The sequence below is a fragment of the Chrysoperla carnea genome, chromosome 3 (genome assembly GCF_905475395.1).
Source record: "Chrysoperla carnea chromosome 3, inChrCarn1.1, whole genome shotgun sequence".
Classification (NCBI taxonomy): domain Eukaryota; kingdom Metazoa; phylum Arthropoda; class Insecta; order Neuroptera; family Chrysopidae; genus Chrysoperla; species Chrysoperla carnea.
The window spans coordinates 64,113,796-64,134,498 of NC_058339.1; the positions used below are offsets into that span (position 1 = coordinate 64,113,796).

At 26.8% G+C, this 20,703-nt stretch overlaps 1 protein-coding gene across 1 annotated transcript in view; it reads right to left on the bottom strand.

Moving 5' to 3' along the window:
* Positions 1-20,458, bottom strand: part of LOC123294851 (death-associated protein kinase related) — a 324,675-nt gene extending 304,217 nt beyond the window's left edge. The window contains exon 1 of the mRNA XM_044876026.1: positions 20,273-20,458. Within this exon, the coding sequence (XP_044731961.1) occupies positions 20,273-20,421 (149 nt within the window). The 5' untranslated portion in view covers positions 20,422-20,458. The remainder of the gene's footprint in view (positions 1-20,272) is intronic.
* Positions 20,459-20,703: the final 245 nt, after the last annotated feature.

The following is a 20,703-nucleotide window of genomic DNA, read 5'->3' on the forward strand; positions in this document are numbered from 1 at the left end:
TTGGAACTCTTTCTATTAGGATTTTTATTAGAATTAAGGTAGTTCACTCGTTATAGTCAAATTCAACAGTGTACACAGTGTACAGTACTAAGACATTGAATCTATACATATACTCAAAACACACACACAACTGCAAATTTGAACATTGCCGTCTAAATCGAGCAAAAACCGTTTTCTTGGTAACAAAAAAATATACTTAAATGTTTCATTACATTGTTTTTAAAAAAAAAATGGTAAAATTTTTTTTCGAAATACATAGAAAAGTATTTATTTTATTATCCTTGGTATCTGCGGAAACAGCATGTTTATTCAAAACTTGATTGTTAATCTCTCATTCTACGAAGGTGGAAAAATGTCCTTTACAATTTTACTGAATTCCTAAGAATAGCCATTCCCCAAGTAAACTACCTTAATATAATGTTCAAAGCAATGGTGCCACCTAGTGACAAATTAAACATAATCAAGTCGATATCGATATATCTATCAGCTGTTAAAAATTTTTAATATATAATTTATAGCTATGTGAATGAAATATTATTTATCATTTTTTATCAGCGGATAAAAGCATTTTATCAAGTAACATTAAATACTTAATAGACATTTATAGAATATATTAATTCATGTAATCTCTTTGCAATATAATTATAGCAAGTGGCAATGATTATATTCTATACTGAATTAAGAATCATACGATTTAAAAAATAATATATGCAATGGATAATTAAATAAATAATATAAATTTTGGCGTTTTTCGAAAAATAGAAGAAAATTATATTAAGTATGTATTATGCATTGCATATACTATTTGAAAAACCATATATGATGAACGTCCTTTAGTTACCTGTGGAGCGGACTCTTTTCCGCACGCTACTAATTGGTGTAGATTTTTTAGCTCGCTAAAGCCAAGTCGATCCAGGTTGACATGTGAAAGAATTTAGCGATGATAAATAATGTTTCTTAGAGTGGAACATTTTAATACAAGATTATGTATGTAATACCTCCTCTAATGTATAATACCTAAATGAAATAATATAATTGCGGTCGGCTGAGCTCACATTGTTTAAATCTGACAGTGAATCGTGACTTGCTTGGAATGGTTTCGATTCCGTTTTTAAATAATATCGTCCGTCTATTGTACACAACAACATACAGTATGGTTTTATACACAAACTGCACAACGTTCTCGTTTTAAACTTTTTAATAATAAATATTTTTAAAATAATATCGAGTCTGTTAGTCTACATTATTGTAAGCGCTCGCTCTTTTATTTTTATAGATTGTAATAAATATATTGCCTTTAGGGTTGAGTAGTGTACATTTATTCCGCATATTATCAACTTATTGTTTAAGAACTATTCGATTTTATATGTATATTATTTGCTTATATAATAATTTATTAGATTTCCCAGTATTTTGTTTTATGGGTGCAAACGAGAATTATTTGTTTGCAATGTTTTATTTTTCAGTCATATTTTCTCCAAAAATATAGACTTAAGCATGGTATACATCGGTGAGAAGATTTCTGTAAAAGTAGTTATTTGACATTACCATAAATTACAGATGACTGTAAAAATAGTCAATATAAAATATTTTACGGCCATCTTTTCTGATATACTCAATGAATAATTACGACTATTATAAATTTAAAAAAAATAGAAAACCATACATATATTTTACCTGTGTAAAACAATTCTTACCATAATTTCGAGTGTTATAGAAAGGGGATGGGCGAGAGCAATCTTTATCAATCTTTACTTTTAAACCCAGCGAAACGGGTGGGTATCACTCTAGTATTCAATATTTTTAAAAGCTAGAAAAGGCAAAAATCTTATTTTTTTTATATCTAACAATAAGTAGCATTTAATGAGAGGAAAATATGACCATAGTAATGGAGTACAACTGCTCACCAAGTTTCTATTTTTTTAAATGTTGCTGAATTCGTTTTAAACGTTATGAAATATTATGCTTTTAGATATTTTTAAGTCATATTACTTAAACATAAATCGTTGTGTTTCTAATGTTATAGATGATTTTAAAATGGGATTACTCATGCATGCTATTTCTAGCTCATTTAGATAATTGCATAACCTTAGCATAACAGGGTGGCAACAAAAATTGCTTAGAAAAATTATTTTTGCTTGTTTCTGGTAAAATATTTCACGCCAATGACCATGGGGAATCATTGCGTATATGCTCAGACCTATGAAAGAGTTTCGTCTGCTAACATGATGAAAATTTTTTATCGTTTAGAAATCAGACAGCAAAATGCTCTTTCAAAACAGCATACATACTATTTTTAGCCAAATATGAGATCAAGAAAGCCAAAAATACTTAAAGGACTCTAAAAAATACATTAGAAGGATAAAAATCAAAGGATATCAAAAATCAAAAAAAAAAATAACTAAGAGATCACGCTGAAACTTTAAGTTTTTTATTTAATAAATTTTGCAACACTCAGTTGCGAGCAAAATTTAAACAAGTGTACTTTACACTTCCATAAATACACTAAGTCTATCTGTTATCTACGTACAGATAAATATTGTTATTACATACAATACATAAATGATACCTGCCTGCGCGCAATGATATGGAAAAAAAACTTCTCTAAAGATTATAACGATTACTCTACATATTATTATATGATTGTTAATTACTTTGGTTCTGAGGCAATAATCATAATAGAATTTGTTCTATATGCATCATGTATCAGTTTTAAAAGTAATTTTTAACCGACAGCTAAATATGGAAGAATTATTTCAATTCATCTGCTCTTTATTCGCATCGTGCATGAGTTTTATTTCATGCGTTTCCATTGTAACGACACACTACTTTATTAATATAATTTTATTTTACGCTAGTAAAATCTTACTAAATACAACTAAAATAGAAAAACGCTATGTTAAGGTGCTTTTATGGTATGGTATGTTGTGTTACCTGTGCAATCCGTGAAAAAAAGTTTTCATACTTAATCAGTTTTTAAAGTTTAATTCTAAAACAATGCTTTTGACATTAGTTAACACTCCAAAACCACAAAAAAAAAAGATAATTACGACATAAAAATGGGGGAGTAAGAAGTGGACAACAAGTCGATCAATAATAATTTTAGATTGTGAAATTTAGTAGAACAAGTAGTTTCAAGACTCGACTCTCAGTTACAAGAAGCACATTATTAATATAGAATAATCAAAATTTTTAATACTTTCTTTATTAGACATTTTAAGACTTACTTGTCATACGCTTATCGCTGACTAAAAAAGATTTTCCAAGATAAAAATTATTTTTTCTGTTTGAAGTCAATAATTATTTTTGTTTTAAAAAGTTAAATTTATTGCAACAATGTTACCTGTAAGGTGATTTAATAATAATTTGCATACACTAAATAATATTAATAATAATAATAATAATAATAATAATAATAAGTAATAATAACACATAATGTAATAATCTAGATTTCAATGGAATTTATGTATATATGTATGTTATTTAATAAATATTAGATTTGCATTTTAAGATTTATATCTTATTACGGATCTGTTTTATAGATTTATATGTCAGAGAATAAAATAAAAATTATTTTAACAATTTTTAAATACGTATACAATTTTGTTACATCTTCATGTAAATTTTTTTGAAGAAAAAATTATTTATTATCTTCTTATTCGTAAGGAGTTCATAAAGGTAGTACGAGCACTAAGGCAAGTTCCGATTTGTGGTTGAAATTATTATTTGTAATTCTTATTTGCAACTTTGATGATGAATTTTGTTGATGATGATATTTGCCTTGCTTTTCGAAATATCGAAAGCTAAATAATTAAACAAAATTTTCAAAAATTGTATTCTTACTTTTCTTCTTATAATGTCAAGTTATAACATAATTCACCATCAAAATAGAAAAAATATATTTTTTTTTTTAATTTATGTCCCCACTACCGTGCTTATACATCCTAATTTAATCAGGCATAACGGATTTGTTTTGTTTTTAATAATTTATTATTAATTTATTAAGGTTTTAACTTTAAGATAAATAGTTTTCTTTTAATTTCCATCGATTAGTTTTGGAGAAATCTATGAAAACATACCATCTATCTACCGTTTTGCCATAAAACCAACGTTAACCATGCCTACTTTTGAAGTCCTTTAGTTATTTAAATAATCGGACAACCTCCCCTAAAATATATAGAATTGGTTTAGACGTAGTCCAACTTCCCTGGCGCAAACTGCTGGTATAAACTGCTAAAAAGCGAATATTGATGAGTTTACAATTATTAATTCTCTATCCTATGTGAAGACATTTTGTTAAATAGGATTAACTCTCGTCATGAAAAAATTTTTAAGACACAAAAAACATTCTCAGGCAACTGTTTCGGTAAATCATAGATAAATACTATTTTTTATCTTCCAATATCGTGCACATTTCTTTAGACAAAAATCTTTCACCTTGTTAACCTCGCTCGCATCTTCACAAAATACATGTGAGCTACTTAACTGTACTGTGTGTGAACTAGGCGTGACCAAACCAGACACAATATAAAAAATTAGATGCGTGTATTATATATCACATCTTGTGCAAATGGAAACGAAGAATAGGAAAAAACCATAACATTATAACAACAAAAATTAATTCGTGTCTTAGAATTAGAAATAAATATCTTAAAGCATAAAATTTGACTCAACACATAAATCAACTGATTTTCCTATAATAAATAAAACTAACTAATTATTAACTTTATGATAGAAAGTTCTTGTAATCAGTCCGAAAATCACAGTTTTATTGGAACGAAATTCCTTAACGCGGCTTACCATGGTGAGCAAACTAGTAGAAATCGACACGTAAACATGTGAGATATGCTGTGTGTGTGCACCATATCCATGGAAATCACTATATGTTCACCTATTTGACACTAACCAAATTCATTACTATTCTGTTAGTTAGAATAGACTCACACCAGAGAAACGTTTGAAAATTTTTGAAATTTTTTTTACTAATTTTACGTAATGTATCTGTTAGTTGCTCTCCGAGATTTTCGATTATTTTCCTTGAGGATACAACATTCGGTGAGTTATTGTTGAAATCATATTCAACAATAACTCAACATTAATCGCATAAAGTTATCTTTCCAATAAAGCTAGTCTCATTGATATTAACCAAATTTGCTTCTTTTTATTTTAATTTAAAGTTGTGAATCTCTAAAAAAAAAACCGGTTACTCTATACTTAAGGATACTTTTTATCTTTCTCCCCAAGAACCATTAGGTTAGGTTAGGTTAGGTTATATTGGCTGTCCACGAAGAACACACTTAGGCTACAGAGCCCATTGTGATACCATATATGTGATTTACCACCTTTCCGCTGATAATTTTATTTATCAGCTCCTCAATTTCAGAGGCTGAGTGCACCTCCTTCATGCATATACCGTGCACTACACCAGCCCATCACAACTATTAATTAAATTAATTTTGTTGCGATGGCGGGAATCTAACCCGCTACCCTAAGCATATCGCGGACAGAATTGGTTACGCCTTAACCAACTAATCTAATAAGGCGACCCCAAGAACCATTATAACCAAGAGATTTTGGGTAAAAAAAATCAACTTATAAAAACAATAAAATTTTTTAATTTTGAAATGATTTTGGAATATCAAATTTGACTTGTACAGATCATATTCACCACGACGTGTTAAAATATTAAATAGTGAATAGAATTTTATGAGATAGTACTTAATATAAAACCTAATAATTATAAATATCGCAAGGCTGGTTTTATTATGTTTTGTTACTTCAAAAATATTGAGTAATGATTTTGAAATATATCGTTGACAAGCAAAAATCTATACAATACAATCAATTGAATGTGGATTGTATTTTATAATATAGGTATATGATATCAGTCACTCTCAGCTCTGGTTGGTGGTGTCACGCTTTTATCTCGTGACTAAAAACGATGTTACGAGTTCATATAATACTCACATTATTACCTATATACTCGTATAATAAATGCAATAGTCAACACGATTACAGATTACAGTGTTATTCATATAAAATTATCAAATATTCTGGTTTAATACTTCCTGAAAATTTGATATTTGTTTTACTTCTAATCTTCATCATATAAGTCAACCCTATTAGCTCAGTTGGTTAAGGCGTAACTTTCCGTTCGCAGTATAGGTAGTGGGTTCGATTCCCACCGTCTGAACAAAAATAATTTTAATAGCCTCACTTTTTTCGCCCTGAGCACGTTATAAAAATTTCAGTTTGATATCTCTTCGTTTTTTGAGTTATCGTGTCCACAGACGAACAGGCGGGCAACCGGAAATTGACTAATTAGGTGATTTTATGAACACATATACCAAAATTTTCTTCGAAGCATTATAAATCGTTACAAACTTGGAACTAAAATTAGTATACCTTGATATATATACATATATATACAGGGTATATAATAATGACATGTTTTTAAATAAGAATGAATTTTTATTGACTTCATACTTGTTGAATTGAAATAAATACCATGACACTCGAAATAAAATTTTATTCTATTTCGAGTATCATTGTATTTATTTCTAAACAGGTTTTTAGTTACTCTAGACTACCAAGTTACGATATTTCACAACATCAAAGTAATAAAAATTCGATTTACACCGAACCATTCTGTAAGTTTTTATTTTTTACTTGTTTTCTCTATAAATTCCTACTATGGTTTTAAAATAAAATCTCTTTTAGATAACATAAATTGTATCACACAGTGAAAGAACGCCATATTAACTACTTATTATTGAAAACGATCTCATATTATGGTTGAATACTTGCGCTCACTACACACAAAGACTTAGGTTATAATATCTATTTGACTTTTACACACAAACAACAAACACTCCTACAACAAACATTCTCATATAATAATATTAAAAAATAATAATCGTAACTATCCAATTATTTTTATTATTTGTATATAGTTTATAGTTTATTTACAAAAAAGAATATAATTTTAGAAAAAAAATTGTTATATGAGAGATGTATTGTGTAATAATTTTATTTATATCATGTATTATATTTGACATTTTTAATTGTATAAAAACAGTGAGTGTAACGAATCATCGGGCAAGGAATTCATACATTTTGGAACTATGTTCCTTATCGTACGATATTTGTTTGCTGGTTGGGAGTTAAAACCAAAAACACTGCAACAGACACCAAAAATCGACATCTAGGTTACCTAGTAAACTAAAACTTCTTCAATTGATTCAAATTACCATGAATATTGAGAAAATGCAAAAATCTTTTTAAAACTGTCAATTTGTATTTTTGTCAAAATTGTATGTTTTATCATTTAAAAAAATTGAGTTGTGAAAGTTATCATATGTTAAAGGAAACAGAGATAATTTAAAGTAAATACAATGCAATTTTTATGTTATGTCATAACAAATATCCTGATCAAACCAAACGTAATGTACTCACATATTGGGTTGACTGCTAAATCCGAAGTATGTCTTTTTTAAACTAATACTACAAAAAATTAATACCTTAAATTTTCAGAAAAATATCCTTTAAATAAAAAAAGTAGGTGCTACAACATTTATAATGTACTAAGATACGAAAGGAATATAGTTCTTAACGAGTGTGTCCATTGATAGAAATTTTTATTCATTTCATTTCCATTGTAAAGTCTAAGTCGCTGTGGAGCGTAATATAACTTCATAAATATTTAAAACACGTGAAAAGTATTGTTTTTCTAAATACATTCCAGAATCTTTATTAACTATTAAAATAATTTTGAAAAAGTATAATATTTCAGTTTTATCTAGAAAATTGGAAAAATTTTATTTTTAAAACTATTAAAATTATCAAAATCTCTTACCGTTATAATTTTTTTTATTTTAGTGTAGCTGTAAATCTTATCGTAGAAATTAATTTTCTTACTTACACGAGAATCAATTACATTTTTAATTTTCTCAACGTAATTGAAAAATTTTAATTATCATATGGTCTTCTTGGAAAACTATGATGCAATAATTGTTACATATTTGTTGAATTTTATAATTTCAAGGTTCGTAGGATGAAAACAAATTGAAATTCTTTAATTTAAAAGTGCCACATTTGTCCTAAAAACTTCAAGTTTATCGTAAATATTATAAAAATCAAATTTGGAGACAATTTCAAAAAAAATTGTTCTAATTTTATTTTTGCTAAAATCAATAATTATTTAAGAAACGGAAGTGTAAATTATAGCGTGTAGATTAAGGATCTTTATTTTATAAAAGCTAATAATTTATAAAATAAAGATCCAACGGTGTTAACTTATAAATTCATAGTTCAGATATAGTTTGTATAAAAATCTAAACTAGATCGCATGATTTCATGGTAAATTTGTATAAAGTTGAATACATAATTTATAATTTAACGATATGGATTATAAAATATTTTTGTAAAAAGAAATATTCAAATGTAACTTTTAAAATGAAATTTAGCATGAAAACCAGGATCTATGTAGTCTTTTTTGCTTGCTGCTATTCATATAATACATAATAATAAAAAATAATATTATGCGATTATTATTATTTAGTTTATTTTAAATAAAGTTCAAATCATGTAGCCGTTTAGTTAACAACAATTATTTATTATTTAAATAAGAGTACAAGAAAACCAACCGCACGATTTTGCTTAAAGAGACTCATAGTTCATAACATTTTATTATGCAATGTGGTTCAATTCATGTTCTACCATTATTTGTGTCCTCGAAAATTGATCAATTTTCACGAAACAAGTACCCAGCAGCTAATGAAATATTTTTCGATAGCAAAAAATCATGTTTTTGAAGTTAGAAAATAGTAAATTTAAATGACAATAATTGACACCTTTCTTTTTTCGTGTATTTCCGAAACATGTTCTCGTTTCTAATATACAGAGTACTTGTAAAAGATTGGAAAGTTACAAAATTGAAAATTTTCAATTTAGTTGGAATTAAGCTTTCAACTTCTTTAAGAAAAACTTTCAATTAAGTGTCATTGCATTCAATATTTTTTCCTCAACAAAAATTCTCATAGCCAAAGGATTTTCTTCCAGTGTTTGCGGAAAATTTAATTTAATGATTAACATTTAAGAACATTTATTTATTAGGACGCAATTCAGATGAACAAAGGGCAAAAATCATTTTGCTTGGCTAGATAAAACGGAGAATTGTCGTTTTTATATTTGTGAGAAGATATAGAAAAAAAAAGAAATAAAGTTTTAAGGAAATGATTGATGTTTACTGGTTAATATTTATAAAAATAAATATTAACGATATTTGGAACAATAGAAAAACAAAACTGTATCAAATTATGTTTATTAAAAACAAAATTATATTTATTTTAAGAAATAATATTCGTTTCTAAACCCATTAAAAAATCAATTTCTCATAAAGTTAGAGCCTGGAATATCTCAGGGAAAATGAAGACTATTGACACTTGCATGAACGATAGCATGAAAAAGTTATAAAGACTTGCACTTTTTTTGTAAAATATTTTTTTAAGAAAAATGTTTTCTGGAACACTATGGTTGTACTACAGCCTCTGAAAAGGAGGAGCTGATAAATGAAATTAGCCTAAGTGTGTCCTTCGTGGGCAGCCAATAAACCTTACCTAACCTAACCTGTTGTACTATCGTCATTTCTATGATTTCATTTCTCAAATGGTAAAAATATTTTAGTTAACCCAATTTTTCTTTCTATTTCTTCGTGGTATTATAAACACTGATTATACAAATATAAATAAATACCTTTGTATAAGGTTACAACGGGTATAAAAAAGTTCACAAAAATAAATAAAATATGATTATTTTTGACCTACTCAGTACCAACAATAAAATAAATATTGTGGTTGGCTGAATTCGCTCAGTCACGAATAGGTCAACCAACCAACATACAGCACACCATAGCACCACAAACAGATTAACGAAATCAGGAAATATCATTACAGTTTTTAAATATAAATCAATTTTTTAAATAAATCCAAGTTGCGAAATATTTAATGAAACCATTTAGTTACAATTATTAATAAATAAAATAGTAAAAGAGAATGTTTTTAAAACACATTTTTTTATTTTATTTTTGTTTACAATATCTTACAGGGTGTACCAATATAAAGACAAGTCGGACGTAATTAACATGAAAGCATTAAGGACGTACGTTTATCAACAAGTTTTGATATTTGTGTTTCATAGGGTAACATAAATGAATAGAAAATTGACGTTTCATAAATGAATAGAAAAACTGATAAATTTTGTGAAATTCTATTAAAAGTTTAAAAAATTATTAATGGTTCAAGTTTCAAGTATAGTTATCGATATTAATTTTGAAAAATATCGATTTTCCATTTAGTCTCATGCATAACCTTACTTTTTTCACCTTTTAAACTTAAAATTCAACGAAATTAATTCGATAACAGTATTTTTTTTCTTAAATCATTCAAACTTTTATATTATCACAATTTTCTCATCACTTTATTAACAAGTCTCATGAATGTCGTGCGTCCTTAGGAACCATCCATTAATTATATCAAGCGTTAAGGAGGGAAGAGGTTCAATGAAATGTGACATTGTGTGACACGGGTTAGCGGGAGGTCAAAAGCTTCCTGACGTCACATATTAAAATGTGGATAAGACTTCGTGGCGTCTAACCCTATTTGATATACATACTATTATAGCAGTTTCTAAGACAATAAAGAGTGACTTTTCTGGGGAGAGAAGACGGACACCCTGTAATAAATTTAAAATAAATATACTCATCACGATTACCTATTATTATTATTATTATTATTAAGATAAGCTGCAACAGAGAGTATAAAAACAGAAAACAACGAACAATATTTGAAAATAAAAAATTGCGCAGAACTAGTTTTTATGTGGTTTACTTTTCATTTACAATATCTACACAGTTTTTATTATTTCTTAATCGAATAATTGGTTAATACATATCACAATATATATTTTTTTACAATTCACTAACTCTAAACTTTTAGAGAGAGAAAAAACTATAAAAATATTCACACGACCTTTAAATTATAATTTAATTACAGTCAAACCTTTTCAACAAGATTGAATGATTGAATACTTTATATTAATTACAGTAAAATATTTTTTATAAATTGCTTTATCTTGATTGGAGCACAGTTGAATTTACATGTATTCGAAAAAAACAATTTTGTATTCATTGCAATTTTTATCAGAAATATTTTTAGTTCTTTATATATCTCTTGCTAAGAAGAGTACGTTTCCCGAAATGCACTCAACACACAAGGAGGAGAGTTTACACTCTAGGTAGAACTTTTTACGGTTCTTGCGTTTGACAAAACTGTAAGGGAAATCTATAGATATCGTGTAACTCTAACTTGACTTTTGAATTGAATCTAAATGAACCTTTAGAATTTGTGAGATATAGAGGAAGCTTTACTCTATCTTTAGCAGTTTCTAACAGGCCCAGACAAATAAAATAGAGCAAAATTTAATGTTAAAAATTTTTTTTCTTGCAGTAATACTAACAATACCGAAAAAGCAACAAATTCATAATAAATCCAAAATAGTGTACAAAGTTTCTAACCGGTGGTATATCCTTCCACCCTCTTGATTATTGACCGTTTGTTCATAAACACTCTATATAACATATGGATTAATATTATTTTTAATATTGACAATTCTCGGAAATTATTATTTTCAAAAATTATGTTAAATGATTCGAAAATAATTTTAGTTTATTTTTATAGTCTAACAATCTCCTGGATAATTCAAATAAATTTATTTACTTAAATAGAACAATTTTCAGATTTAATGTGAAATACTTTGTAAATCCCCCTCTCACAAATAAGACCATATTTCAACAAAACAACATGTATAAATGTCACAAATTATACGTAATACACAGATGTTTGATGTAAATAAATTAATTACACAAATGGGGTAGTATAGTATTTTTACAATTAGAACGAATTCTTCTTTCATGCGTACTTAACATAAATCGTATGTTCTTTAAATGAAACAGAGTCAATTACAATGAATACAAATTTCGTCACTTCTCTAGAGTTTCGTTAATTCGTTAGACGCCCAAAATACATTATACGTCTTTTAACACTTAAAAATAAATGTTTTAGCCTTAATTTCGTAAACTGAAAAAGCATCATAGGCGGGTTGTTATAAAGTGAAAATCATCGATTTTTAATTAATTTTTTAACAAACTGATTTAATGTTATAAACAGTGCTCTTTTTTTGTTTTTAGCCATTTTTTTATCTCCAACAAAAAATCGTAGAAATTTATTATCTCAAATATTATTTATTTAATCAATAATTTTCAGTGCATCGATATTTCACATATTATTGCAAAACATACCCTCACAAATCGATAAATACTGACTAAAGCTTCGATTTGTATATGCTTAGTTGGTAAATTTGATCTGTTTTTTTTTTTTTTTTATTTATGAAATAATCAAACCATTTTCCCATAATACTTTTCTTAAAGTAAATAAATCAACTATTATTTTAATAATATAATAATCAAACATTAAAATAAAATCATTATTTTACAAACAAGACATACTAAACGTCATTGCTGATAAAATATAAAATCTACATTTCCTGTTGTGTATTTCCGGTTGTAAGACAGTCCTCCGGAAAGAGGTCATGATCATAATAATTTCACTATCTATCTTTAATAATGATAAATCATAGAAACAAAATCAGAACCTCATTTTGTTAATCTAAAATTATAATTAATAAAAATATAAAAATTATTTAAGCGCAATAAATATAAATCATTACTTCCATTTTTTTAACTACGCATTCTAGGGCTCGTAGGGAGCGAAATGGTCATAATCTAAGAAGTAAGTTTTTTTAAATGATTTGTACTACATTAAATGTTCAACCTACATGAAATATACTATACCACATTGTAAAAAAAAATATTCACGTAAATAACGAAACCACAAAAAAAATACAAAAAAAAAATTTCAAAACACAAGCCTCTCCACTAATGTAGCGTGATATTCTAATACGTAATTGAATCTGTCAACTTCCGAAACATGTAACAGAAGGGCAATAATCTTAAAAAATATTTGTATAATGTTCGTATGTAAAATAGCAAGAGATACCAAACTTTTCAAACTTTTAGTATTTAATTACGAAAATATTAGACGCCATTATTTGATTGTGAATAAATAATATCTTCAACTTAAGCATTCTTTGCCAAAAAATAAAGATAATGGAAAGCTTTTATTGAGGAGTTAGGAATAAAAATGCAGGCCCCCTCAATATTTAACTGTATGTAAAAGACACTAAAAGAAAATATTTTTATTTTTCATACCTTTTTTTCTCGAAAGTATAGAAGACAAAATTTTGGTTACAAAAGTAGCTTTAAGATTTTGATTTGTTAATATGAATTTTATAATTAGGTTAACCGATAATTAAGAGTCGAAATAGTTTAAAAAGCATTTAGATTCCAAAACGCATCTACAAAAAAATATCCCTTAAAAATTACATAAGTAATACGAGGAATAAGGCATACAGGGTGGATCATTTTAATCTATGATGGCTAACAGATCGTTTTGTAGTAAACAAATCAAAAAATAACTTAAACAAACGTTGCAGAGTTTGATGGGGACATCATGTTCTGACATCAGATGGAATTTAGTTCTTCGGGTAGCCAATTTAGATCCTAAACGATAAGAGATAGAATAACACCTTAAATTGGAAAGTTGATCCACATAAAAAAAATGACATTTTTTATTTGAAACATTTTTTTGAAAATCTTTATCCATAATAGATTAAAATGGTCCACTCTATATAGCCTGATAATTATAAAAATAGAAAGCGAAATTTTAACGACATTTTGAGGAAGTATTTTTTTGCCACTTAATTCTAGCATAAGTTGTTTTCATATTCAATAATAACAAATTTCGCAGTATTTAAGTCATAATCCCATTAGCTACCTACTTTAAAAAAATATCTTTTTAAAATTAGTGATGAATTTTGAATCTTTCCTATTGCATCAACCACCTTAACATACAAAGTATCAGTAATTGAATAAGATAATAATATTGAAGAATTACTAAAGATCATTCATGAATATAGCAGATGTCAACCTTTGTGGGTACATAAATGACAAGCAGCTGAAGGCCAATTGCAGTCAACAAAACATGCTGAGGTTTCTTTTCATAACAATATATGTATAAAAATATATAATATATAAATATATATACAGAACACAGAGGCTACTTTTATAATGCATGCAAGATAATTCTTCTTTCAATACCTAAAAATAATTTCTAGAATTATGTATGATTTTGTAGGAGAGAAAGTTTAAGTACTCTTGTAAACAACAAAATTTTTAATAAATAATAAAAATATTATATATTTTATATATTCTTTAAAAGTTTAAAAAAAAAAAAAATAACATTTTTCTGGGAAAATTCCGTTATAATCATAGTTAAGTATTAAATTGTCAAGTACACAAAAGATAATAAACATCTGCCGTCTTGACCTTACATACATCAATCATAAAAATTTGTTGCATTTTTATTTAATGAATTTGGAGAAATAATAAATACCATTGTTTTTTTCTGAAATTAAAAATTTCTCTAATCATTTAAGGCCAATTAAAACCTGCGAATTTTTGGGTTTATATTAGTAAAGTTAAGGAATAAACATTAGAAAATAAACTTAAGGATGTACGAGCGCAAATTTTGGATAAAGGGTTTGAAAAATTTGAGGGAGGGGAGGTTGTATCCGATTATTTAGATAAATGACTTCTAAGGTAGGCATATCTAACATTGATCTTATGGGAAAACGGTAATGTTAACGGCATGTAACGGTAGTCTTATGGATAATACGTTTTCACAGATTTCTCCAAAAGAAGTCGGTGGAAATTAAAAAAAACTAATTAAAGTTAAAACCTTTATAAATTATTGAAAATAAAAAACCTGTTGTGCCAGACTAATTAAGGATGAATGAGTTTGGTAGTGGGGACACAAATTAAAAAATATATATATTTTCAAGTTTGATGGTGAATTATGTTATAACTTGACAACATAAGACGAAAAGTACGAATAAAATTTTTCGATATTTGGAGTAATTTTCAAAATATCGAAAATTGAAAATTTTCTTTAATTATTTAGCTTTCGAAATTTCGAAAACCAAAGCAGATAACGAAAACTTTTATTCTTATTTTTCGTCATTTATGAAGGTATAATATAATTCACCATCAAAGTTGTAAATAAGGTACAAATAATTTCAACATTAAGTCTAAATTTGCCTTGGCGTTCGTACTACCTTAATTAAAAACTTTGAGAGGCTATTATAAATAATTTACATTAGTAAATCTAAGAAATAAACATTAGAAAATAAAGTTGATTAAAAAATGAAAATTTAAGAGGCTGTTATCAAATACATTTTCATCTACAAAAAATTTTCTTAGTTTGAGTGGGCTTAGAAAATTATTTATTAGGCAGCAAGCTTACAATTGGTGAATATTGAGGACGATATTCAATAAATAAGAACATAATTGGATAAAAAATTCTAAATTTATTTTGTCCGCTACACAGCCGTTCTGAATTGGCTGTCAAATACTACGTCATGAACCAGGCGTAATATTAGTCTAGCCTACAAAGATCAAATCCACTACAGATGTTGTCTTTTGAATCCTACTATTTTAAGGAATAAATTTAATTTTAAAATGTTTGAAAATAATGAAATAATTTCATACATCAACAGCATATAGCCGGCTTACATTTCCTTATAAAGGAATAATTTCAATTTTAAACAATTTTTTTTTTTTTTCGTTAATACATAGAAACTTGATGAAAGCAATCTTAAAATAATGAATATGTATGTACATCTTTAAATATTAATTTTTTTTTATTATTATTTCTCAGAAATTAAAATCGAGGGTTGATTTTTTTAATTTTAAAAATAATTTTTAATATTTTTTTCTTTATAAAAAACCATTCTCATATTTCTTAGAATTATTCATTTTATAATTATTAAATATTAATTTGAATATTTTGTTGTTGGTATTACTGCAGTAATCTATATGAAAATTACATTTCTTTACCCTGCGTAGTCCACACAAAATGTGTATTATTGATTTTATTGATTAAAATAAAGAATTTCGTATGCAGAATCAATTATTTAAGCGATTCGAAAAATACATTAGTCACAAAATTAAAATTAAACAATATAGATTTTTTTTAAGGTAGTACATCCGTTACAGTCAAATCTATCAAAACATGCCATCAACATTCGTGCAAAACATGCAACATCAGTATTTTTGTTTTTGTATCAGAAGGAAAAATCGATTTTTAGATTCCAACGCATTTTTCATATATTAATGCACCATAAATTGAAAAAAATCTTTAGAAAAGTTAGGATGTAAAATGTGGCCCTTTTTGCCAACTTTACATTTAATCCATGCAAAACTTTAACCCACTTCAATCCATGCAATAACAAATTTTACTAGCAGGGCAAAAAAACAATTTTTTATTTAAGAAATCTCAAGACGTGACAATTATATCTGCACAAAAAGTTTTTACATTATCCATAAAAAGTGTGGGTTTACACTTTATAAAAATACTAAAAACTATCATTTTACTCGACACTCGACAAACGGGATGTTCTTCATCCAACATCTCGAATAATTTCGATTTAAATATGCATCGAAAAACAGCAATATTTACATTATATGATGAAATAGGTTTGAAACATTTTTAGAAGCACTGTTTCATATACATTTTTAAAATAAATGGAAATACAGAAATCAATATATTGTTTGAATATTTTATAAGATTTAAAAAGCATTAAGTAAAAAAAACATACAAGTTATTAGTAATTAATATGTTGTGTTATTTCAAAAACGTCGTCTACTTGTGTAAATTCAATACATGACTCATATTTATAAAATTTTTAATAGTATGACCTTTGTATAATAATTTCCATATATCAAGATTTAAATGTACTTATCTGGATACTAATGTATTGTATAGAGTGTCTAGCCGATCAAGTTCGATTCAGTTTTAATATAAAACCTAATTACGGGAGTCGATCGTCTAGTATAATTTTATAGGTTTAGAAGGAAATAATTCTATATTATTAGTAATACCAAGACAGATCTACTTATTTCTACTTGAGTTCAATGTTAGATATATGATATAAAAGTACACTCGAGCGAGGATCGAATCCACAACCTTTGGTCTACCGAGCTATAGCACTCTACCCAACTGAGCTATTACTATTTTATCAAAATAATGAATTTACATAATAAAATGTCGTTATGGGAATTGAATCCATAGCCTCTGACCTACTGAGTCAGCACTCTACCAATTGAGAGTGCTGTATAGTTATATAGTTTATAACTAGTTTATCAAAAGAATCAATGTACATAATAAAATGCTGTGGAAGGAACCAAATCTACAACCTCTGACCTACCGAGCTATAATAACTTTAGCAAATGAATCAAGTGACATCATTGAATGATACCATGAAAATCCACAACCTCTGAATTACCGAGTCAGCATTTAACCAATTGAGCTATGATTATTTTATCAAACGAATCGATTAACATTTTAAAATGCTGTCGTGGGAATCGGTACATAACATTTAGCCTATGGATCCAGCGCTCAAACCATTCAACTATAATTATTTTATCAAACGGATCAATTTATATGATAAAATATTGTCAATAACTCTCTCTGCCCCCAAAAATTTGGTTTTGAACGTTTTCCCCGCGTACTCTTACAAACTTCTACAATAAATAATCTTCAATATCCGCATTATCTAAAGACCAAGACGTTTATAAAAAATTGCCAAAATAATTTATTAATATTAACAGATATCGATATACATGGAAATTCGATATATAAACACTGGAAATTTTCGAGCAAGTAAAAAATTATGCAGTTAAGACTAAATAATAATAAAAAATTACTCTAGGAAAATTGGTATCTTTGTGGAAAATTTATTATTTTATTAATTATTAGAAATAATAAATTCTACAGCCTAGTATGTAATTAATTTAATGTTAATATTTTAACATAAGAAAATGTTGAAATATTAAAGAAAATGATACACTTTTAAACCAACGTGATTGTGGCGACTAAACAGAACTTAGCCGTTGTGGTCGGGTATATTTTTATTATACGGAATCAATATTAAGGAAATAGGTAGAGTTATTACATTATTTATGAAAATTAAATATTTATTTATTATAAAATGAGCATATTATCATCAAAAATTTAAAAAACTAAACTGTAAATATTACGAGACAATTCAGTTTTAAAAACTGTTGAATATTAGATGAGGCCGCATTTTGGTACGATCGAAAATAATAGAATATTTTACTTAAAATTAACAGTTAAGATCTTAAAGCTTGGTCAAATATCTTTAGACTTACTTATTTATCTTTGTAGAAAATAAATGAGCTTTGTTGAATATTATGAACCGATTACAACAAGTACAAATTTAAATTATGTAACAAAACCCGTGAAGTGATTCCTTCGAGTCAACTTTTCCAAACTTCTTACACATAGAATATCTCAACTTATAACATCCTCAAATTCTCAAACTAAATCCTAATAACTCGTCCAGGGGGGCAGGACACCATTTACGTATGTTTGCATTTAACATTTGCAATTTACTTTTATAAGATATTATAAATAATATCCTTTAAAATAAATGCGATAATTTGTAATTACTTACATAAATACGTATTACTTGTAATCAAAAAATTGATAAAAATTTATAAATATGCATTATATGTGTACATACTTATAAAACCAATATTATCTCTCTGAAAGTGATAATATATGTTTTTGTGTAAAATATGTATTATAAACAAAATCCCGTCGAGGAAAAAGAGAAATTTATGTTTTTATCATTAAAACCAATTTAAAAACTCAATTTATCAACACAAATATATTCAATGAAAGAAATGTCGTCTTATTGTAATGCTTGTCTCTTTGAAGCTCAGCAATTCTGTACAATTTTCTTATTTAGTCGATTTATTGAGTTTTCGGTAAAATACATTTTCGGTGATTTTCATTTCAAAAATCGAAAATGGTACTTATAAGAATTGAAGAAAAATAACCTACTATTCAATCAAACATTAATCTATAAATTCCTCGAATACAACAACCCCATTGGCAACTAAATTTTGTCAGATTTATCCATCTCTCAAGGCTGACATAAAACTACAATATTGCAAAAAATTTATTTAGACTTTTTTCCGTCTTTTAATGAAATTTCCCCATCAAAATTCGGAGAAGCATAATATATACTTTTTCAAATGTAATTTGTATAACGAAAGTTTAGTTTAAGGTATTTCGATACCGTGAAAATGAAAATTGGAATTTTGTTTATCAATTTATCATCCTTTTATACGTCTTTTGTGAAAATCCATATCGATTCTCTGTACGGTTTGGGAGAAATTAACTTTGAAAGTCATTATTTTTACCAAAAAAAAGTTTTTCTTTTTTATGTGCAGTTGGTTTTAGTATCGAAACGGCTTAAATCAAGAATTTTTCAATTTGACTTATTTCACTAGCATTTTTGTAATCCAAAGAATTTCAATGGAAAATTACTCAACGAAAAGTCATATACAAACTTAAAATCCTTAACGGTTGGCTACAAAAGATTTTTAATCAATTTCCAACTGAACCTTAAGTTGCTTATTTTGTATTTAGTTCATAAATAAAAAAACATAACAGATAAATTAAAAAATGCCAAATTTGTCCAAATGCAAAGCTGCGAAATATATGCAATATTTAAGAGGTAGGTTTTGCGTTTCCTAAAGAGCAAATCTTTCGAAATAATGCTTATACACAGAAAATCCTCAAATAATATAAATATTGGGTGAACCATGGGGAAGCCGTACCATGTATCAAAGCCTTTCCAAAACAAACGTGAGAAAAACTTTATGCATCTGTTCTTTAAAGAATTAAAAATAATACAAAATTGAGGCAAGTTATTCAATAAGAAAAATAGTAAAATTTGCAGTTTGAAACAGTCAGTCTTTCATTAAACATGCAACATGTTATTTTTTTACAATCATTGGATGAAATAAAAATAAAACCGTTGAATGTTAAAGAAGTATTAGTCACAAGTATGGTATTAGACCTTGTAACCACTAAAATGTTATTATAGCCGTTAAAAATTGTTTACCTTTGCTCATTATTAACAAAAAATTTAATTTATGGAAAATTGGGGTGTACTATTAACTTATCACGATGAAATTTAATTTATGTAAATTTTTATAAGTACAGACCTTGCAAATGGTGTTTGTTCCACATGATAAACGTCTGATATTGGTTCTGTTCGAATAATTTTCCTTAAACAGTCATTTGATATTTCCAAGAGACCGTCCCCGGCACTAATAATGTGGGCCATTATATCATCTAATTCACTGACACTCATGTTTTTATGAATAATTATTATAAATATATAAATAAATGGTTTTACAAATAAAAATTAATTATAAAAACACTAAATTATAACATTTCAATAAATAATCCTCAGTGTTCGGTAATAATATTTAAGTCAACACTTTTATAACTTAATATAAAAAAATACAAAAAAAACTTTTTCGCACGTATGAATAAAATAAAAACTTAAAGTTAAATAAACACGTGCAAAACAAACACTGTAATATAAGGACACTAAAAAAACCGGCAGCTGCTTCTTTAATTTACAAAAAAA